The sequence below is a fragment of the Trichomycterus rosablanca genome, chromosome 7 (genome assembly GCF_030014385.1).
Source record: "Trichomycterus rosablanca isolate fTriRos1 chromosome 7, fTriRos1.hap1, whole genome shotgun sequence".
Lineage (NCBI taxonomy): Eukaryota > Metazoa > Chordata > Actinopteri > Siluriformes > Trichomycteridae > Trichomycterus > Trichomycterus rosablanca.
The window spans coordinates 24,779,899-24,794,809 of NC_085994.1; the positions used below are offsets into that span (position 1 = coordinate 24,779,899).

General features: G+C 41.3%; 1 protein-coding gene across 1 annotated transcript in view; it reads right to left on the reverse strand.

The window, feature by feature from the left end:
- The window catches only part of brpf1 (bromodomain and PHD finger containing, 1), an 85,268-nt gene that overhangs the window by 20,782 nt on the left and 49,575 nt on the right, over positions 1-14,911 (reverse strand). Inside the window, exons 12-16 of the mRNA XM_062999165.1 lie at positions 14,596-14,876; positions 12,770-13,048; positions 12,437-12,584; positions 5,417-5,559; positions 5,211-5,317 (exon numbers count right to left, since the gene is read on the reverse strand). Of these exons, the coding sequence (XP_062855235.1) occupies positions 5,211-5,317; positions 5,417-5,559; positions 12,437-12,584; positions 12,770-13,048; positions 14,596-14,876 (958 nt within the window). The remainder of the gene's footprint in view (positions 1-5,210; positions 5,318-5,416; positions 5,560-12,436; positions 12,585-12,769; positions 13,049-14,595; positions 14,877-14,911) is intronic.

Below are 14,911 nucleotides of genomic sequence, written 5' to 3' on the forward strand. Positions count from 1 at the left end.
GTTTGATAAAGCTAATGAACCTTGTGTGAAGATAAAGTACCGTGTCCTGTCATGAATGTAACCGAAAGTGTAAAACATGACGTTAAAATCCTAATAAACAAAAACGTAAGGCAATCAAAAACGTAAACTTTATTCTGAAATAAAACAAGAAACTTGCATAAAAGTGATGTAACATAAGATCATTTGAAGTCCTGTCATAGCATGAAAAAATGGTATATATATATATATAATTTCAATATATTCATAAAGCATTTTAATATTAAAACATAGCTAATGAAGCCATCATAACAACTTGTAAGGCACCAGAACAGTGTGGAATTTGTGTCATAACACGTGCTGCAAGTTGCTGCAGTAAATCTAAATTCATTCAGCAGTGAAAACCATTTGAAGTCACATTTTATCTTTTGTTGTTAACCTTGAGGTTCTTGCTGTACATGGCTTTGGTTCTGCGATTATGATTTTGACATCAGACTTAAGGTAGTAAATTTCATCAGGTGGATTTGGCCACACAAAGGAATTTCTGTTTCAATTTTGCTTTAAAAAATAATTTTAAAACATTATAAAGTCAGTATAACAATGTCATTGTCAATTTAGTGCAACAGCGAAATTCTGTTGCGCTGAATGACTGTTGTTGTACTGAATGACAGAAATTTTACTTTAGCACATTTTACAGTTATCCCAGTGGTTAGCCAAAGCTAACATTGACCTTAGCTCAAAGACATTTCTACACATATTCACATTTAAATGTTAATAACCTTGTTTGTTTACAAGATTAACCGTAATATTACGTTTTTCTGTGTTGTACTGAATGACACTCAGTTTTGTTCTTTAATGTACTGTGTCAGTAAAAAGACATTTTTATCAAATAATGTTAAAATGCATTGACCTTTGTGTGTGCTGAAGGGTCCCCAGGTGTCTTCTTTTGTTGTTATAATTGGTCACATGACTGCAGTAACTTGATCAAATATTAAAATAAGGCTTTTTATTAACGTTGTACTGAATGACAACTGAAGATTGGGAAAATGGGGACTGAAAGTATCCTGAATATTATTAATATTAAAAAACACATCTGATTGAATATTATTTAATATGTCACACATGACATTAGTACAGTTATGCCAAAGCAGTAAATTTTAAGTTTTACTTAAGATTAATTAGTTTTTTCTTAATGTTATATTACTTAAAGAGGTAGGGGGACCGTTGCACTGAATGACATTTTGGGGGTTTCAAGGGTTATTTTTTCAAAAATCATACATTTTCTGTAAAAATTACTTTAAGTTTCAGTAAACATGTACAAATGAAGTAGATTGAAGGTATATCCACTTATATTAATATAATTGTATATTATTTATCAAGTGGGGACACTAAAAAGTTACGTCTCGTCTTTGACCCATATACAGTGAGGAAAATAAGTATTTGATCCCCTGCTGATTTTGTAAGTTTACCCCCTTACAAAGACTTGAACAGTCTATATATTTTATGGAAGGTTTATTTTAACAGAGAGAGACAGAATATCAACCAAAAATCCAGAAAAAAAACATTAAATAAAAGTTATAAACTAATTTGTATTTAATTAAGGGAAATAAGTATTTCATCCCCTACCAACCAGCAAGAATTCTGACCCCCACAGACCGGTTATGTGCACAAAAGGCACACAAATTAGTCCTGTCCCTGTATAAAAGACTCCTGTCACAGAATCAGTTTCTTCTGTTCAAATCTCTCGACCACCATGGGCAAGACCAAAGAGCTATCAAAGGACGTCAGGGACAAGATTGTAGACCTGCACAAGGCTGGAATGGGCTACAAGACCATCAGCAAGAAGCTTGGTGAGAAAGAGACCACTGTTGGCACGATAATTCGAAAATGGAAGAAATACAAGATCACAGTCAATCGCCCTCACTCTGGAGCTCCATGCAAGATCTCACCTGGTGGGGTAAGAATGATTCTGAGAAAGGTGAGGTCAGCCCAGAATTACACGGGAGGAGCTTGTCAATGATCTCAAGGGAGCTGGGAGCAGAGAAATGCTGGATATGACCCCAAGAACACCATCCCCACTGGGCATTTCTCTGCCTCCAAACACGGCGAGTGAAGTTGATGCCAAAGAGCTCAATTTTGGTCTCATCTGACCATATCACATTCTCCCAAGCTTTCTCTGAATCATTCAGGTGTTCATTGGCAAACTTCAGACGGGCCTGTACATGAGCTTTCTTGAGCAAAGGGACTTTGCGGGCACTGCAGGATCTCAATCCATTACGGCGAAGTGTGTTACTAATGGTTTTCTTGGTGACTGTGCTCCCAGCTCCCTTGAGATCAATGACAAGCTCCTCCCATGTAATTCTGGGCTGACCTCAGATCTGGCTTAAAATCTGACGATACATGGCCCCGTTCATTCTTCCTTTAACACAGATCAGTCGTCCTGTCCCCTTTGCAGAAAAACAGCCCCAAAGCATGATGTTTCCACCCCCATGCTTCACAGTAGGTATGGTGTTCTTGGGATGCAACTCAGCATTCTTCTTCCTCCAAACACGAGTTTTTACCAAAAAGTTCCATTTTGGTTTCATCTGACCACATGATATTCTCCCAATCCTCTTCTGGATCATCCATATGCTCTCTGACAAACTTCAGACGGGCCTGGACATGTACTGGCTTAAGCAGGGGGACACGCCTGGCACTGCAGGATTTGAGTCCCTCTCGGCGTAGTGTGTTACTGATGGTAGCCTTTGTTACTTTGGTCCCAGCTCTCTGCAGGTCATTCATCAGGTCCCTCCGTGTAGTTCTGGGATTTTTGCTCACCGTTCTCATGATCATTTTGACCCCACGGGATGAGATCTTGCGTGGGGCCCCAGATCGAGGGAGATTATCAATGGTCTTGTATGTTTTCCATTTTCTTACAATTGCTCCCACAGTTGATTTATTCACACCAACCTGCTTGCCTATTGTAGATTCACTCTTCCCAGCCTGGTGCAGGTCTACAATTTTCTTCCTGGTGTCCTTCAACAGCTCTTTGGTCTTGGCCATGGTTGAGTTTGGAGTCTGACTGTTTGAGGCTGTGGACAGGTGTCTTTTATACAGATAACGAGGTCAAACAGGTGCCATTAATACAGGAAACGAGTGAAGGACAGAAGAGCTTCTTAAAGAAGAAGTTACAGGTCTGTGAGAGCCAGAAATCTTGCTTGTTTGTGGGTGACCAAATACTTATTTTCCACCATAATTTACAAATAAATTCTTTAAAAGTCCTACAATGTGATTTCCTGGATTTTTTTTTCTCATTTTGTCTCTCATAGTTGATGTGTACCTATGATGAAAATTACAGACCTCCCTCATCTTTCTAAGTAGGAGAACTTGCACAATCAGTGGCTGACTAAATACTTTTTGGCCCCACTGTGTAATATATATATATTCCTCGCATATATATTACACAGTGGGGCCAAAAAGTATTTAGTCAGCCACTGATTGTGCAAGTTCTCCTACTATATATATATATATATATATACTACTCCTACTCCTATATACAGTGTATCACAAAAGTGAGTACACCCCTCACATTTCTGCAGATATTTAAGTATATCTTTTCATGGGACAACACTGACAAAATGACACTTTGACACAATGAAAAGTAGTCTGTGTGCAGCTTATATAACAGTGTAAATGTATTCTTCCCTCAAAATAACTCAATATACAGCCATTAATGTCTAAACCACCGGCAACAAAAGTGAGTACACCCCTTAGTGAAAGTTCCTGAAGTGTCAATATTTTGTGTGGCCACCATTATTTCCCAGAACTGCCTTAACTCTCCTGGGCATGGAGTTTACCAGAGCTTCACAGGTTGCCACTGGAATGCTTTTCCACTCCTCCATGACGACATCACGGAGCTGGCGGATATTCGAGACTTTGCGCTCCTCCACCTTCCGCTTGAGGATGCCCCAAAGATGTTCTATTGGGTTTAGGTCTGGAGACATGCTTGGCCAGTACATCACCTTTACCCTCAGCCTCTTCAATAAAGCAGTGGTCGTCTTAGAGGTGTGTTTGGGGTCATTATCATGCTGGAACACTGCCCTGCAACCCAGTTTCCGGAGGGAGGGGATCATGCTCTGCTTCAGTATTTCACAGTACATATAGGAGTTCATGTGTCCCTCAATGAAATGTAACTCCCCAACACCTGCTGCACTCATGCAGCCCCAGACCATGGCATTCCCACCACCATGCTTGACTGTAGGCATGACACACTTATCTTTGTACTCCTCACCTGATTGCCGCCACACATGCTTGAGACCATCTGAACCAAACAAATTAATCTTGGTCTCATCAGACCATAGGACATGGTTCCAGTAATCCATGTCCTTTGTTGACATGTCTTCAGCAAACTGTTTGCGGGCTTTCTTGTGTAGAGGCTTCAGAAGAGGCTTCCTTCTGGGGTGACAGCCATGCAGACCAATTTGATGTAGTGTGCGGCGTATGGTCTGAGCACTGACAGGCTGACCCCCCACCTTTTCAATCTCTGCAGCAATGCTGACAGCACTCCTGCGCCTATCTTTCAAAGACAGCAGTTGGATGTGACGCTGAGCACGTGCACTCAGCTTCTTTGGACGACCAACGCGAGGTCTGTTCTGAGTGGACCCTGCTCTTTTAAAACGCTGGATGATCTTGGCCACTGTGCTGCAGCTCAGTTTCAGGGTGTTGGCAATCTTCTTGTAGCCTTGGCCATCTTCATGTAGTGCAACAATTCGTCTTTTAAGATCCTCAGAGAGTTCTTTGCCATGAGGTGCCATGTTGGAACTTTCAGTGACCAGTATGAGAGAGTGTGAGAGCTGTACTACTAAATTGAACACACCTGCTCCCTATGCACACCTGAGACCTAGTAACACTAACAAATCACATGACATTTTGGAGGGAAAATGACAAGCAGTGCTCAATTTGGACATTTAGGGGTGTAGTCTCTTAGGGGTGTACTCATTTTTGTTGCCGGTGGTTTAGACATTAATGGCTGTATATTGAGTTATTTTGAGGGAAGAATAAATTTACACTGTTATATAAGCTGCACACAGACTACTTTTCATTGTGTCAAAGTGTCATTTTGTCAGTGTTGTCCCATGAAAAGATATACTTAAATATCTGCAGAAATGTGAGGGGTGTACTCACTTTTGTGATACACTGTATATATATATATATATATATATATATATATATATATATATATAGACGAGACTCACCAGAGCAGGATAAGAGGGGTATCCTCGACACTTGGCCCATACGAGATCAAGTGCGTCTAAGGCAGTGTAGTCCGTTGAGCTCATCCAGCATCCTGATCTACTCCTTCCTCGCACCACTGCAACACACACAATTACACATTTATGAGTATACATCTGTGGATCTGTGTGTGTGTGTATGTGTGTGAGTGTGTTTGGGAGCTTGGGGCTAGACTCACGGTGAGAAACTCCTCTGGTGCCTCCAACTGAATAAGAGTCGTTCTCTGTTCCAGAGGTTTCCTCACTGCTATCTTCCTGAAACGTTGAGCGTGAGAACGAGGCCTTGCCACGGCCCTGCTTTGAAGGGGTCGTACTGATAAAGATGGATAAAGACATAAAAGAAAGTAAGACAGAAGAAGAGAGAGCTAAAAAAGAAATGTAATCCCCCGCATTTAGCTCGTTGTGTAACCCCCTTCTGTCCACCATAACAGGAATAAGACAGTTAATGAGTAAAAAACCTGAGTGTTACATAATACAGAAACTCTCCAGATCTGTCAGGGTTCTAGATCCTCTCTTGTCTTAAAACTCCCCTTCAAGGCTTTAAGCCTTTTAATGCGATTCCTTTTGAATGGGTTTCAGTTTAGACAAAGTTAAATTATTGGCTCAATAAACTATTTTTGAAGGAGAAACAAAAATTTAATTTGCAGGAATTCAGGTACTTTAATAAAGTCCATGATGTTATTTATCCTAACAAGGTTTTCAGGGGCTTTGGTGTACAAACATCAACCCTTTTGCAACCTTTTGTTGCCAAAAAGCTAAATTTTTGTGTCATCCGTCCATAGAATGTGGTTCTACTAGAATCTAGTCAAATACAAGTAGTTTGATGAAACAAAAGGCTTTCTTTTTCTAGGTGGTGTCTGATTGTACCAACCCAAATCAGAAAAATCAAAAAAGGCTGTGTTAGTGCCCTTGGCACTTCTGTAATGGCAGCATTAATGCAGAAAAGTACATTGAGAGCTTAGAGCAACATATGCTGCCTTCAAGATGTCATCTTTTCCAGGGACGTCCATGTATTTTTTAACAAGACAATGCAAAACCACATGCTGCACACATTACAAAGGCATGTAGTTTTGGCCTCTTTAACCATCCTCCTCACTGTAGACGGGGCAAAATACATGTCCGTCCTCCTCCAGGTAGGTTTGTTATGGCTCTGCTTGTTTACACTAAACTTTTTAAACTAAATGGCCAAAAGTATGTGGACACTTGACCAAGATACCAAATTGTTGGGCATCCCATTCCAAAACCTTGGGGATTCATATAGAGTTGTCCACCACTTTCTGCTAAATTGCCTTTACTCTTTTATAAACGTCAGTCACTAATGCTGGACAAGACCTGCTCCACAATCAAGGTTCTAATTTATCCCAAAGGCGGTTCAGAGTTCAGAGCTTTGTGCAGAATCCACCACACCAAACTAAGTAGATTATGTCTTAAATGTACCTTGCTATTTGCTTTTTCATACAATCGATTTTTACATCAGTTAACAATGGGTGTGACTGTAGAACCTGAATTTAATCATTAGAGTGGGTGTCTACATATTTTTGGTCATATAGTGTATTTTCTTTACAGTGAATATCAGCATTTATAAGTGTGTAGCTATACCGATCAGCCATAACATTAAAACCACGTCCTTGTTTCTACACTCACTGTCGACTTGATCAGCTCCACTTACCATATAGAAGCACTTTTTTGTTCTACAATTACTGACTGTAGCCCATCTGTTTCTCTATGTACTTTTTTTAGCCTGCTTTCACCCTGTTCTTCAATGGTCAGGACCCCCACAGGACCATCACAGAGTAGGTATTATTTGGGTGGTGGATCATTCTCAGCACTGCAGTGACACTGACGTGGTGGTGGTGTGTTAGTGTGTGTTGTGCTGGTATGAGTGGATCAGACACAGCAGTGCTGCTGGAGTTTTTAAATACCGTGTCCACTCACTGTCCACTCTATTAGACACTCCTACCTAGTTGGTCCATCTTGTAGATGTAAAGTCAGAGATGATCGCTCATCTATTGCTGCTGGTTGAGTTAGTCATCTTCTAGACCTTCATCAGTGGTCACAGGATGCTACCCATGAGGCGCTGTTGGCTGGATATTTTTGGTTATCCAGCAGTGACCGTGAGGTGTCTAAAAACTCCATCAGCATTGCTGTGTCTGATCCACTCACACCAGCACAACACACACTAACACACACTAACACACCACCACCATGTCAGTGTCACTGCAGTGCTGAGAATGATCCACCACCCAAATAATACCTACTCTGTAGTTGTCCTGACCATTGAAGAACAAGAAAAGAATTGTAGAACTACAAAGTGCTTCTATATGGTAAGTGGAGCTGATAAAATGGACAGTAAGTGTAGAAAAAAGGACATAAGGTCATAATGTTATGCCTGATCTGTGTATTTTTCAACAATATAAACAGGAGCATGTTTCAGTTAGAGTTTGTTTATTAGAACTTGTGCCAATAAAAGTGCAGTTTTGTTCCAAAAATATACGTTTTGATAGGTACATTAAGCTAATCAACCAAAGACATTTTATCATGACTCTATAATCTGTTATATGTTTATTCTTATGCAGGTGATTATACTGTAGTTTACTACTTGGCAGAGATGAAAAGTACATTTTTCTACAAATGACAAAGCAAGAGTGTTCAATTCTCTGTATGAATGGTAACTGGTAATGATATAAGCTGGCATTCTTTTGATCACATCTTCGTGCGTCATTTGGAATACGCTCATAACTGTATTTCTTTTGTATGCTTACTGCTTCTGGTACTGCTAACATTTTGTCAATGTGCTTAAGATGACTGAAATTTGGTGTAGAAACACACCTACACACCACTAAATCGTTTCAGGCTTTCATGACATAGAAGAGAAGTCGTGTGATATCACAGCATTCTGCCATACATTAACTGGGTAGCGGGTCTCGTGTGGATGTGTCTGATTTAGCTATTAAAAGTAACTCTGAAGGTACGTAATTGCACCCAGGGTGTGGACAGGAAGTTTTACATGTCATATAAACTGACTAGTTTAAAAAGCAGAAAAAGCAATGGTTATTAATGACAAACCTTTGTGGGCTGCTATAGATTTATTTCATTGATTAATACATTTTATTAAGTCTAGTCATTTCCAATTCCCGATTGTGGAAAAGAGCCGGATCACCACACGCCCCTCCCAACAAGTGTCCAATCTGTGGCCACTTTCAATCACCCGCCAGTGTTAGGTTTCCACACAGAGTCATATCTCATACAAGAAAGCCACGGCAGGAAGTAGGGTTGAGGTTGGGTCACAAAAATGTTGTGCCTTCAAAATTTTATTACTGGCCTAAAACATTATCTAAGCAATTGACAGTGCTGTTACTTATTCCTGGAGATCAATTTCCAACCCAAGACCTAGTCTTCTTTCTTGATGACTGCCAGATCAGACCGTCTGATAATATACGAAACATTGGTGTTGTCCTGTATAACCAGCTGTCCTTTTCTCCTCATGTAGCCAACATGACAAGATCGTGCCAGTTCCTCCTCTATAACATCAGGAAGATTCGGCCATTTCTCTCTATGGAAGCTACTCAGATTCCTGTCCAGTCACTTGTAATCTCTCGGCTGGACTACTGCAACTCCCTCCTGGCAGGTGCTCCTATGTCCACTATTAAACCCTTGCCACTCATTCAAAATGCAGCTGCTCGCCTGGTTTAACCAACCTAAACACTGCCACACCACCCCACTGCTGCGTTTTCTGCACTGGCTTCGTGTTACTGCCCGCATTCAGTTTAAAACACTGATGCTCGCCTACAAAGCCAAAAATGGACCAGCCCTTCGAGGTCTAATAAAACCCTGTTCTGTACCACGCAACCTTTGAGCCACTAGTTTCGCTTGACTTGATCCTCCACCCAGAACTCGAGGAAGACAAGCATCAAGGCTTTTCTCTGTTCTTGCACCCAAGTGGTGGAACGAACTTCCCGTCTGTCCGAACATCTGAGTCTCTTGCTGTCTTCAAAAGACGATTAAAAACCTTCATCACCTCTTTACTAAGCACTTAAGCTGACATGTACTTAACGCTCTTGCAAAAAAAAAAAAAAAAAAAAAAAAAAAAAAAAAAAAAAAAAAAAAAAACCTTTGGTTCTATCATGGTTTTAGCAGATTTGTATTCTTGAACTGTTGTCTACTTAAACTAGAGTAAGGTAATGTTTACTATGGAAGCACTTTTGTAGGTAAATGTAACTTATGAAAAAGCCATGTGGTAATTTAAGGAAAAGTCAGAAAGGGTCAATAATTACTAAACTGCTGGTTTTAGCACTTACTGTATGTATTCCTTAGCCATAAATGAATTAGTAATATATGTAATTTAAAGGTTTTACAATCCTAACATACAGTACAATAATATGAGGTATGTGGACATGCTATTTCAAAACCATGCACATTAATATGGAGTTGCTTCCACTTTGTGTCTATGATAACTCTTCCACTGGGATGTTTGAGTGCATCTGGGTGTGACAAACACCTGAACTCAATAATTAAGAGTGATATCTATATACATTTGGACATCTAGAACAGTGGTCCCCAACCACCAGGCCACAGACTGGTACATTTATTATCGGGCCACACAGAAAAAATTAATAATACATCAGCAAGGAAAACACTGCTTCCTATTCCAACACACGTTTGTTTATCGTCTCATATTACCCCAGGTGGAAGCAGCGTCTCGTTGCAGTGAAAAAAGCTCAAGTGTGAGCAGTATAGTTATTCTATTTTAAATCCTCCCGCCCCCGCCGGTCCGTGAAAATATATTTTATTTGAAACCGGTCCGTGGTGCAAAAAAGGTTGGGGACTGCTGATCTAGAGCACTTCTGGCATGAGTACGACCCTAATCTTGTTAGTGTGAGTTTGGAGCCGAGACATTCGGTACACACCACCTACCACACATCGCACAGTCACGGTTATTATAAAACCACACAGTTGCAGTATTGTAAGTTCAAAAGCAAACAGTATCAGTATTACTATATACCTGTACGTATATTGTAAAAGCAAACAAACAAGGTGGTGGGGAATTATGCTTTAACTTTCAAGTCTGTTATCGCATGTCGCAAGGTATGAAGTTGAGACTGCCGTGCCAACAATGCTGCTCCTGCCGGATGTGACGGGGGTTGGCGTGTTTGCACCAAGAATGTCAAGAATTCACTACAGACTTTATTACAGACTGGACTGAATAATAACTCTATTACTATTTATTTATTGCTAGTTATAACTTTTAGTTCATTTATTTCTGTGTTTGTATGATTTGTGTAAATCTTATTCATTTAAAGTATCCTCCAGACCACCCAAGAAGGATGGGCCCTGCTGAGTCTGGTTCCTCTCAAGGTTTCTTCCTGTAATTTTAAGGGAGTTTTTCCTTGCCACAGTCACCCTCGGCTTGCTCAACAGGGGTTTTTGTATCTGTTGGTCCTGGATTTTGTAAAATTGCTTTGAGACAAAGTCTATTGTAAAAAAGCGCTATATAAATAAACTTGACTCTATAGTTTTGGAAAGTGATGTCCAACAAAATCATGCTCAGGTGTCCACATACGCTTGGCTACATAGTGTAATTAAGAATTTTAAAATAACAGAAGCTGGAAGTGGAAGGAACCCCCACCCCTCAGTAGGAAAGAGGTAAAAAGGCAAAAAATTGTAAAATCTGCCACATCTACAAATATTGTATGTTGTGGTTATAGTGCACCAGAAATGTTCACAAGTAAAAAAATACTAGTCCGAGTCAAGTCACGAGTCTTTAGGCTAGAGTGCGAGTGAAGTCACGAGTCAATATAATATACACAAAACATATATTGGAAATGTAGCGTAGAAATAAACAAACAAAAAAAGGACAACAGATTAGCAACTGTATTTTGTCGTTTTACTTAGTGCCTTTACTTTCCTAGTCATTGTGCAAATGAATGTAATTTCCATAACAAGAAGGTAGCAGTGAAAATCCTAAACTGAAATGCTTTGTTTTCATTGCAAAACAAATGCGGGCAATAAATCATGGCACAGCGGCTAAAATCCAAAACCCAGCAAAAAAAAATCATAACCACTGCTTACCTAAGCTTATGTTCTTCCCATTAGGAATATAATCCGTTATTTTGTAAATGTGTACTTATAATTAAAAACCTCCAAACTTTTCCCGGTTGTGAAGTAAAACACTAACTTGTTAGAAAGCCAGTCAAGCGTTTCATTGACACATCATCTGTGTGACGCAAACTGAATAAATGCAAACAACATTTGCTGATTGTTTCAGAAAGCGGTCTTTCAACCATTAGCGCCAATTCTGTAGGAGCGTTCCATTCACCCCAGTTGTTCCTGTGAAGTGCACTATGTAGGGTATTTCAATTCAAAGGTAACACAAATGTTCAAATGAAGTGAACTTCAAACTGTGTAGGAAGTAGGGAGCGATGCTTCATCACTACGCCAGAAGCTGGCTGTAACAATTACCCATTGCGTGCGTTGCGGGTTAAGACGGCCGGAGCGTTATTAGAGAGCAGAACCGGCGTAGTGATGAAGCATCGCTCCCTACTTCCTACACAGTTTTAAGTTCACTTCATTTGAACATTTTTGTTACCTTTGGAATACCCTACGTAGTGCATATATATATATAAATAATTGTCACACGTAACTACTGTTAACACATGCTGACGATACGGACTCATGAGTCGAGTCCGAGTCATTTGAAAGAAGTCAGAGTCGAGTCTGAAGTCGCTGTGTGTGCACATCTTTGTAGTGCACATGGAATTTTTGCTTAAGATATTCGCTGTGGGGTGCGCAGGTGGCGCAGCGGTAAAACACACTAGCATACCAGAGCTGACATTTCGAACTTGTTGGTTCAAAGCTCGGCCATCCGGCAGGCTGGGCGCCTACATGAACAATAATTGGCTTGTTGTTTATACAGGGTGGGAGCCGGACGGGACCTCATAACTGATGCAATTACGATCTCTGCTGGCTGATTGATGGCGCCTGCACAGAGATGAGAATCAGGGTGTGGCTCTCCGTACACAAAGCTGATAATGGTACTAGGCTGAAATACATTCTAATCTGTAATTCGAAATATAGTAGCTGGTGAGATAATTGGCACCTTGTACACCATAACTAACAGGGTTAGCATCAAAGCACAGCAAGCCTACAGTATATACGGTATATAAAATCTTTGCTGTGGTCTGTGGGGGTACCTGGTTCTGTCGGATGCTGCACTACTGCTGCTGCTGCTGGTAGATTCTGAATCAGAGCTAGAGCGAGGAAGACTCCGCTCGTTCCTGTACCTGAGGAAACTCTCAGTGACCGGCTGGTTGCCCCCATCAAAACCATTACTGGGTAAACCTTAGAGAAAGAGAAAGAAGAGCCAACAACTGTCATGATATGGGGGTGCATCAGTGCCCACAGCATTTGTGACTTGCATATGTGTGAATGTACCACTGACACTAAGACGTATTTTGAGATTTGAGAGACATTATAACTGTAAAAAGAAATAGAAATGATTTATTATTATATTTGAATGTATGTACCAAGTATGACGGGCTCATTGTCACTTCCACTCTCAGAACTCGAGCTGGAACGGGGGCTGCGAGGTCTCTTGCGCTGACGTGCTGAGGAAAGCTGGGGCAGCTGTGGAGGTCCTATAGGGCTGGAGCTTGTTGTCCCAGCATTATGCATTGCCTCACGCTTCTTCGGTGGCCGACCCGGTCGCTTTGGAGGCCCGGAGGCTTTGGGGTTCTTTTTAGAGAAGAGTACAGTGGTTCGTCGGCCCACTTCTGACGCCATTGAGGAGGCAGAAGCAGCAATATCTACAGTCAAAGAGAGAGAGAGAGTCAGAGAGTAAAGACAAAGCTGGTATCTGTCTATGTGATTGTTCTGTATACTAGGCGTGTGCACTGCATTAGGTTTGGAGCATTATTCTGGCTCCATAGTTATTTTTACCATTTTATGGCAGCAGTACCAGAAACAATTAGCATGATGAGTTGCAGTTTTAGTAAACTGAATGCTATTGTCAGGTGCAATTAGCAGATCTTAATACACTGATCAGCCATAACATTAAAACCACCTCCTTGTTTCTACACTCACTGTCCATTTTATCAGCTCCACTTACCATATAGAAGCACTTTGTAGTTCTACAATTACTGACTGTAGTCCATCTGTTTTTCTGCATGCTTTGTTAGCCCCCTTTCATGCTGTTCTTCAATGGTCAGGACTCTCCCAGGACCACTACAGAGTAAGTATTATTTGGGTGGTGGGTAATTCTCAGCACTGCAGTGACACTGACATGGTGGTGGTGTGTTAGTGTGTGTTGTGCTGGTATGAGTGGATAAGACACAGCAGCGCTGTCACTGCTGGACTGAGAATAGTCCACCAACCTAAAATATCCAGCCAACAGTGCCCCGTGGGCAGCGTCCTGTGACCACTGATGAAGGTCTAGAAGATGACCAACTCAAACAGCAGCAATAGATGAGCGATCGTCTCTGACTTTACATCTACAAGGTGGACCAACTAGGTAGGAGTGTCTAATAGAGTGGACAGTGAGCGCTGCTGTGTCTGATCCACTCATACCAGCACAACACACACTAACACACCACCACCATGACATTGTCACTGCAGTGCTGAGAATGATCCACCACCTAAATAACACCTGCTCTGTGGTGGTCCTGTGGGGGTTCTGACCATTGAAGAACAGGGTGAATGCAGGCTAAAAAGGTATGTAGAGAAACAGATGGACTACAGTCAGTAATTGTAGAACTACAAGGTGCTTCTATATGGTAAGTGGAGCTGATAAAATGGACAGTGAGTGTAGAAACAAGGAGGTGGTTTTAATGTTATGGCTGATCAGTGTATGTGGACACCTGACTGTTAGCTTTCTCCAAAACCCTGGACATAAATATGAAGTTGCCCCCCATTTTTTTGACTATAAAGGCGTCCACTTTTGACACGTCTTCCCACAAAATTTGGAGTGTGTCTGGAAATGTGTGTCCGTTTGGTCAATAAAGCATTTATGAGGTCAGGCACTGATGTTGGACAAGAAGGCCTGGCTACTAATCAACGTTCCATTTCATCCCAAAGGTGTTCAACAGGGTTGAGACTAAGGCTTCATACTGAACATGTACCGAACTCGTCAATCCATGACTTTATGGACAGCGGTGCAGTCATGCTGGGACAGGATAGGGTTTTCCCTAAACTGTTTTTTTACCAAACTGGAGGCACAACTTTTAATTTACATAACTGATTTTATATAACATTTAACTATAGGTGTGGATGAAACACCTAATTGTAATAATTAGACTGGATGTCCACATACTTTTGACCATAAACACTCATACAAGTGCGGTGCAAGTGTTTATACCTTTTCCACTGATCTCATGGCTGCTGCTCTCCCCTCCCTCATCGTGACACGAGGTCCCCGAGGTGTGGTGCGCCAGGCTGGAACCACGCTCTCCAGACGCCCCTGATTCTCGGATGCCCGCACTGGCCCCGCCTTCACGCTGGTGCGCTAACTTCCGCTTGATAATTGTCATCTCCTTCTTCAGGGCTTTGACTTGGCGTGAACGGCCGATGCTGTGCTTCCCTGAACTCACGTCATCGAAACGTTCCTGCAAGAGATGTAGCTGCTCCTCAAGAGATAAACGCCGCAGCTCTGAACAACACAGTACAGAAGGGTA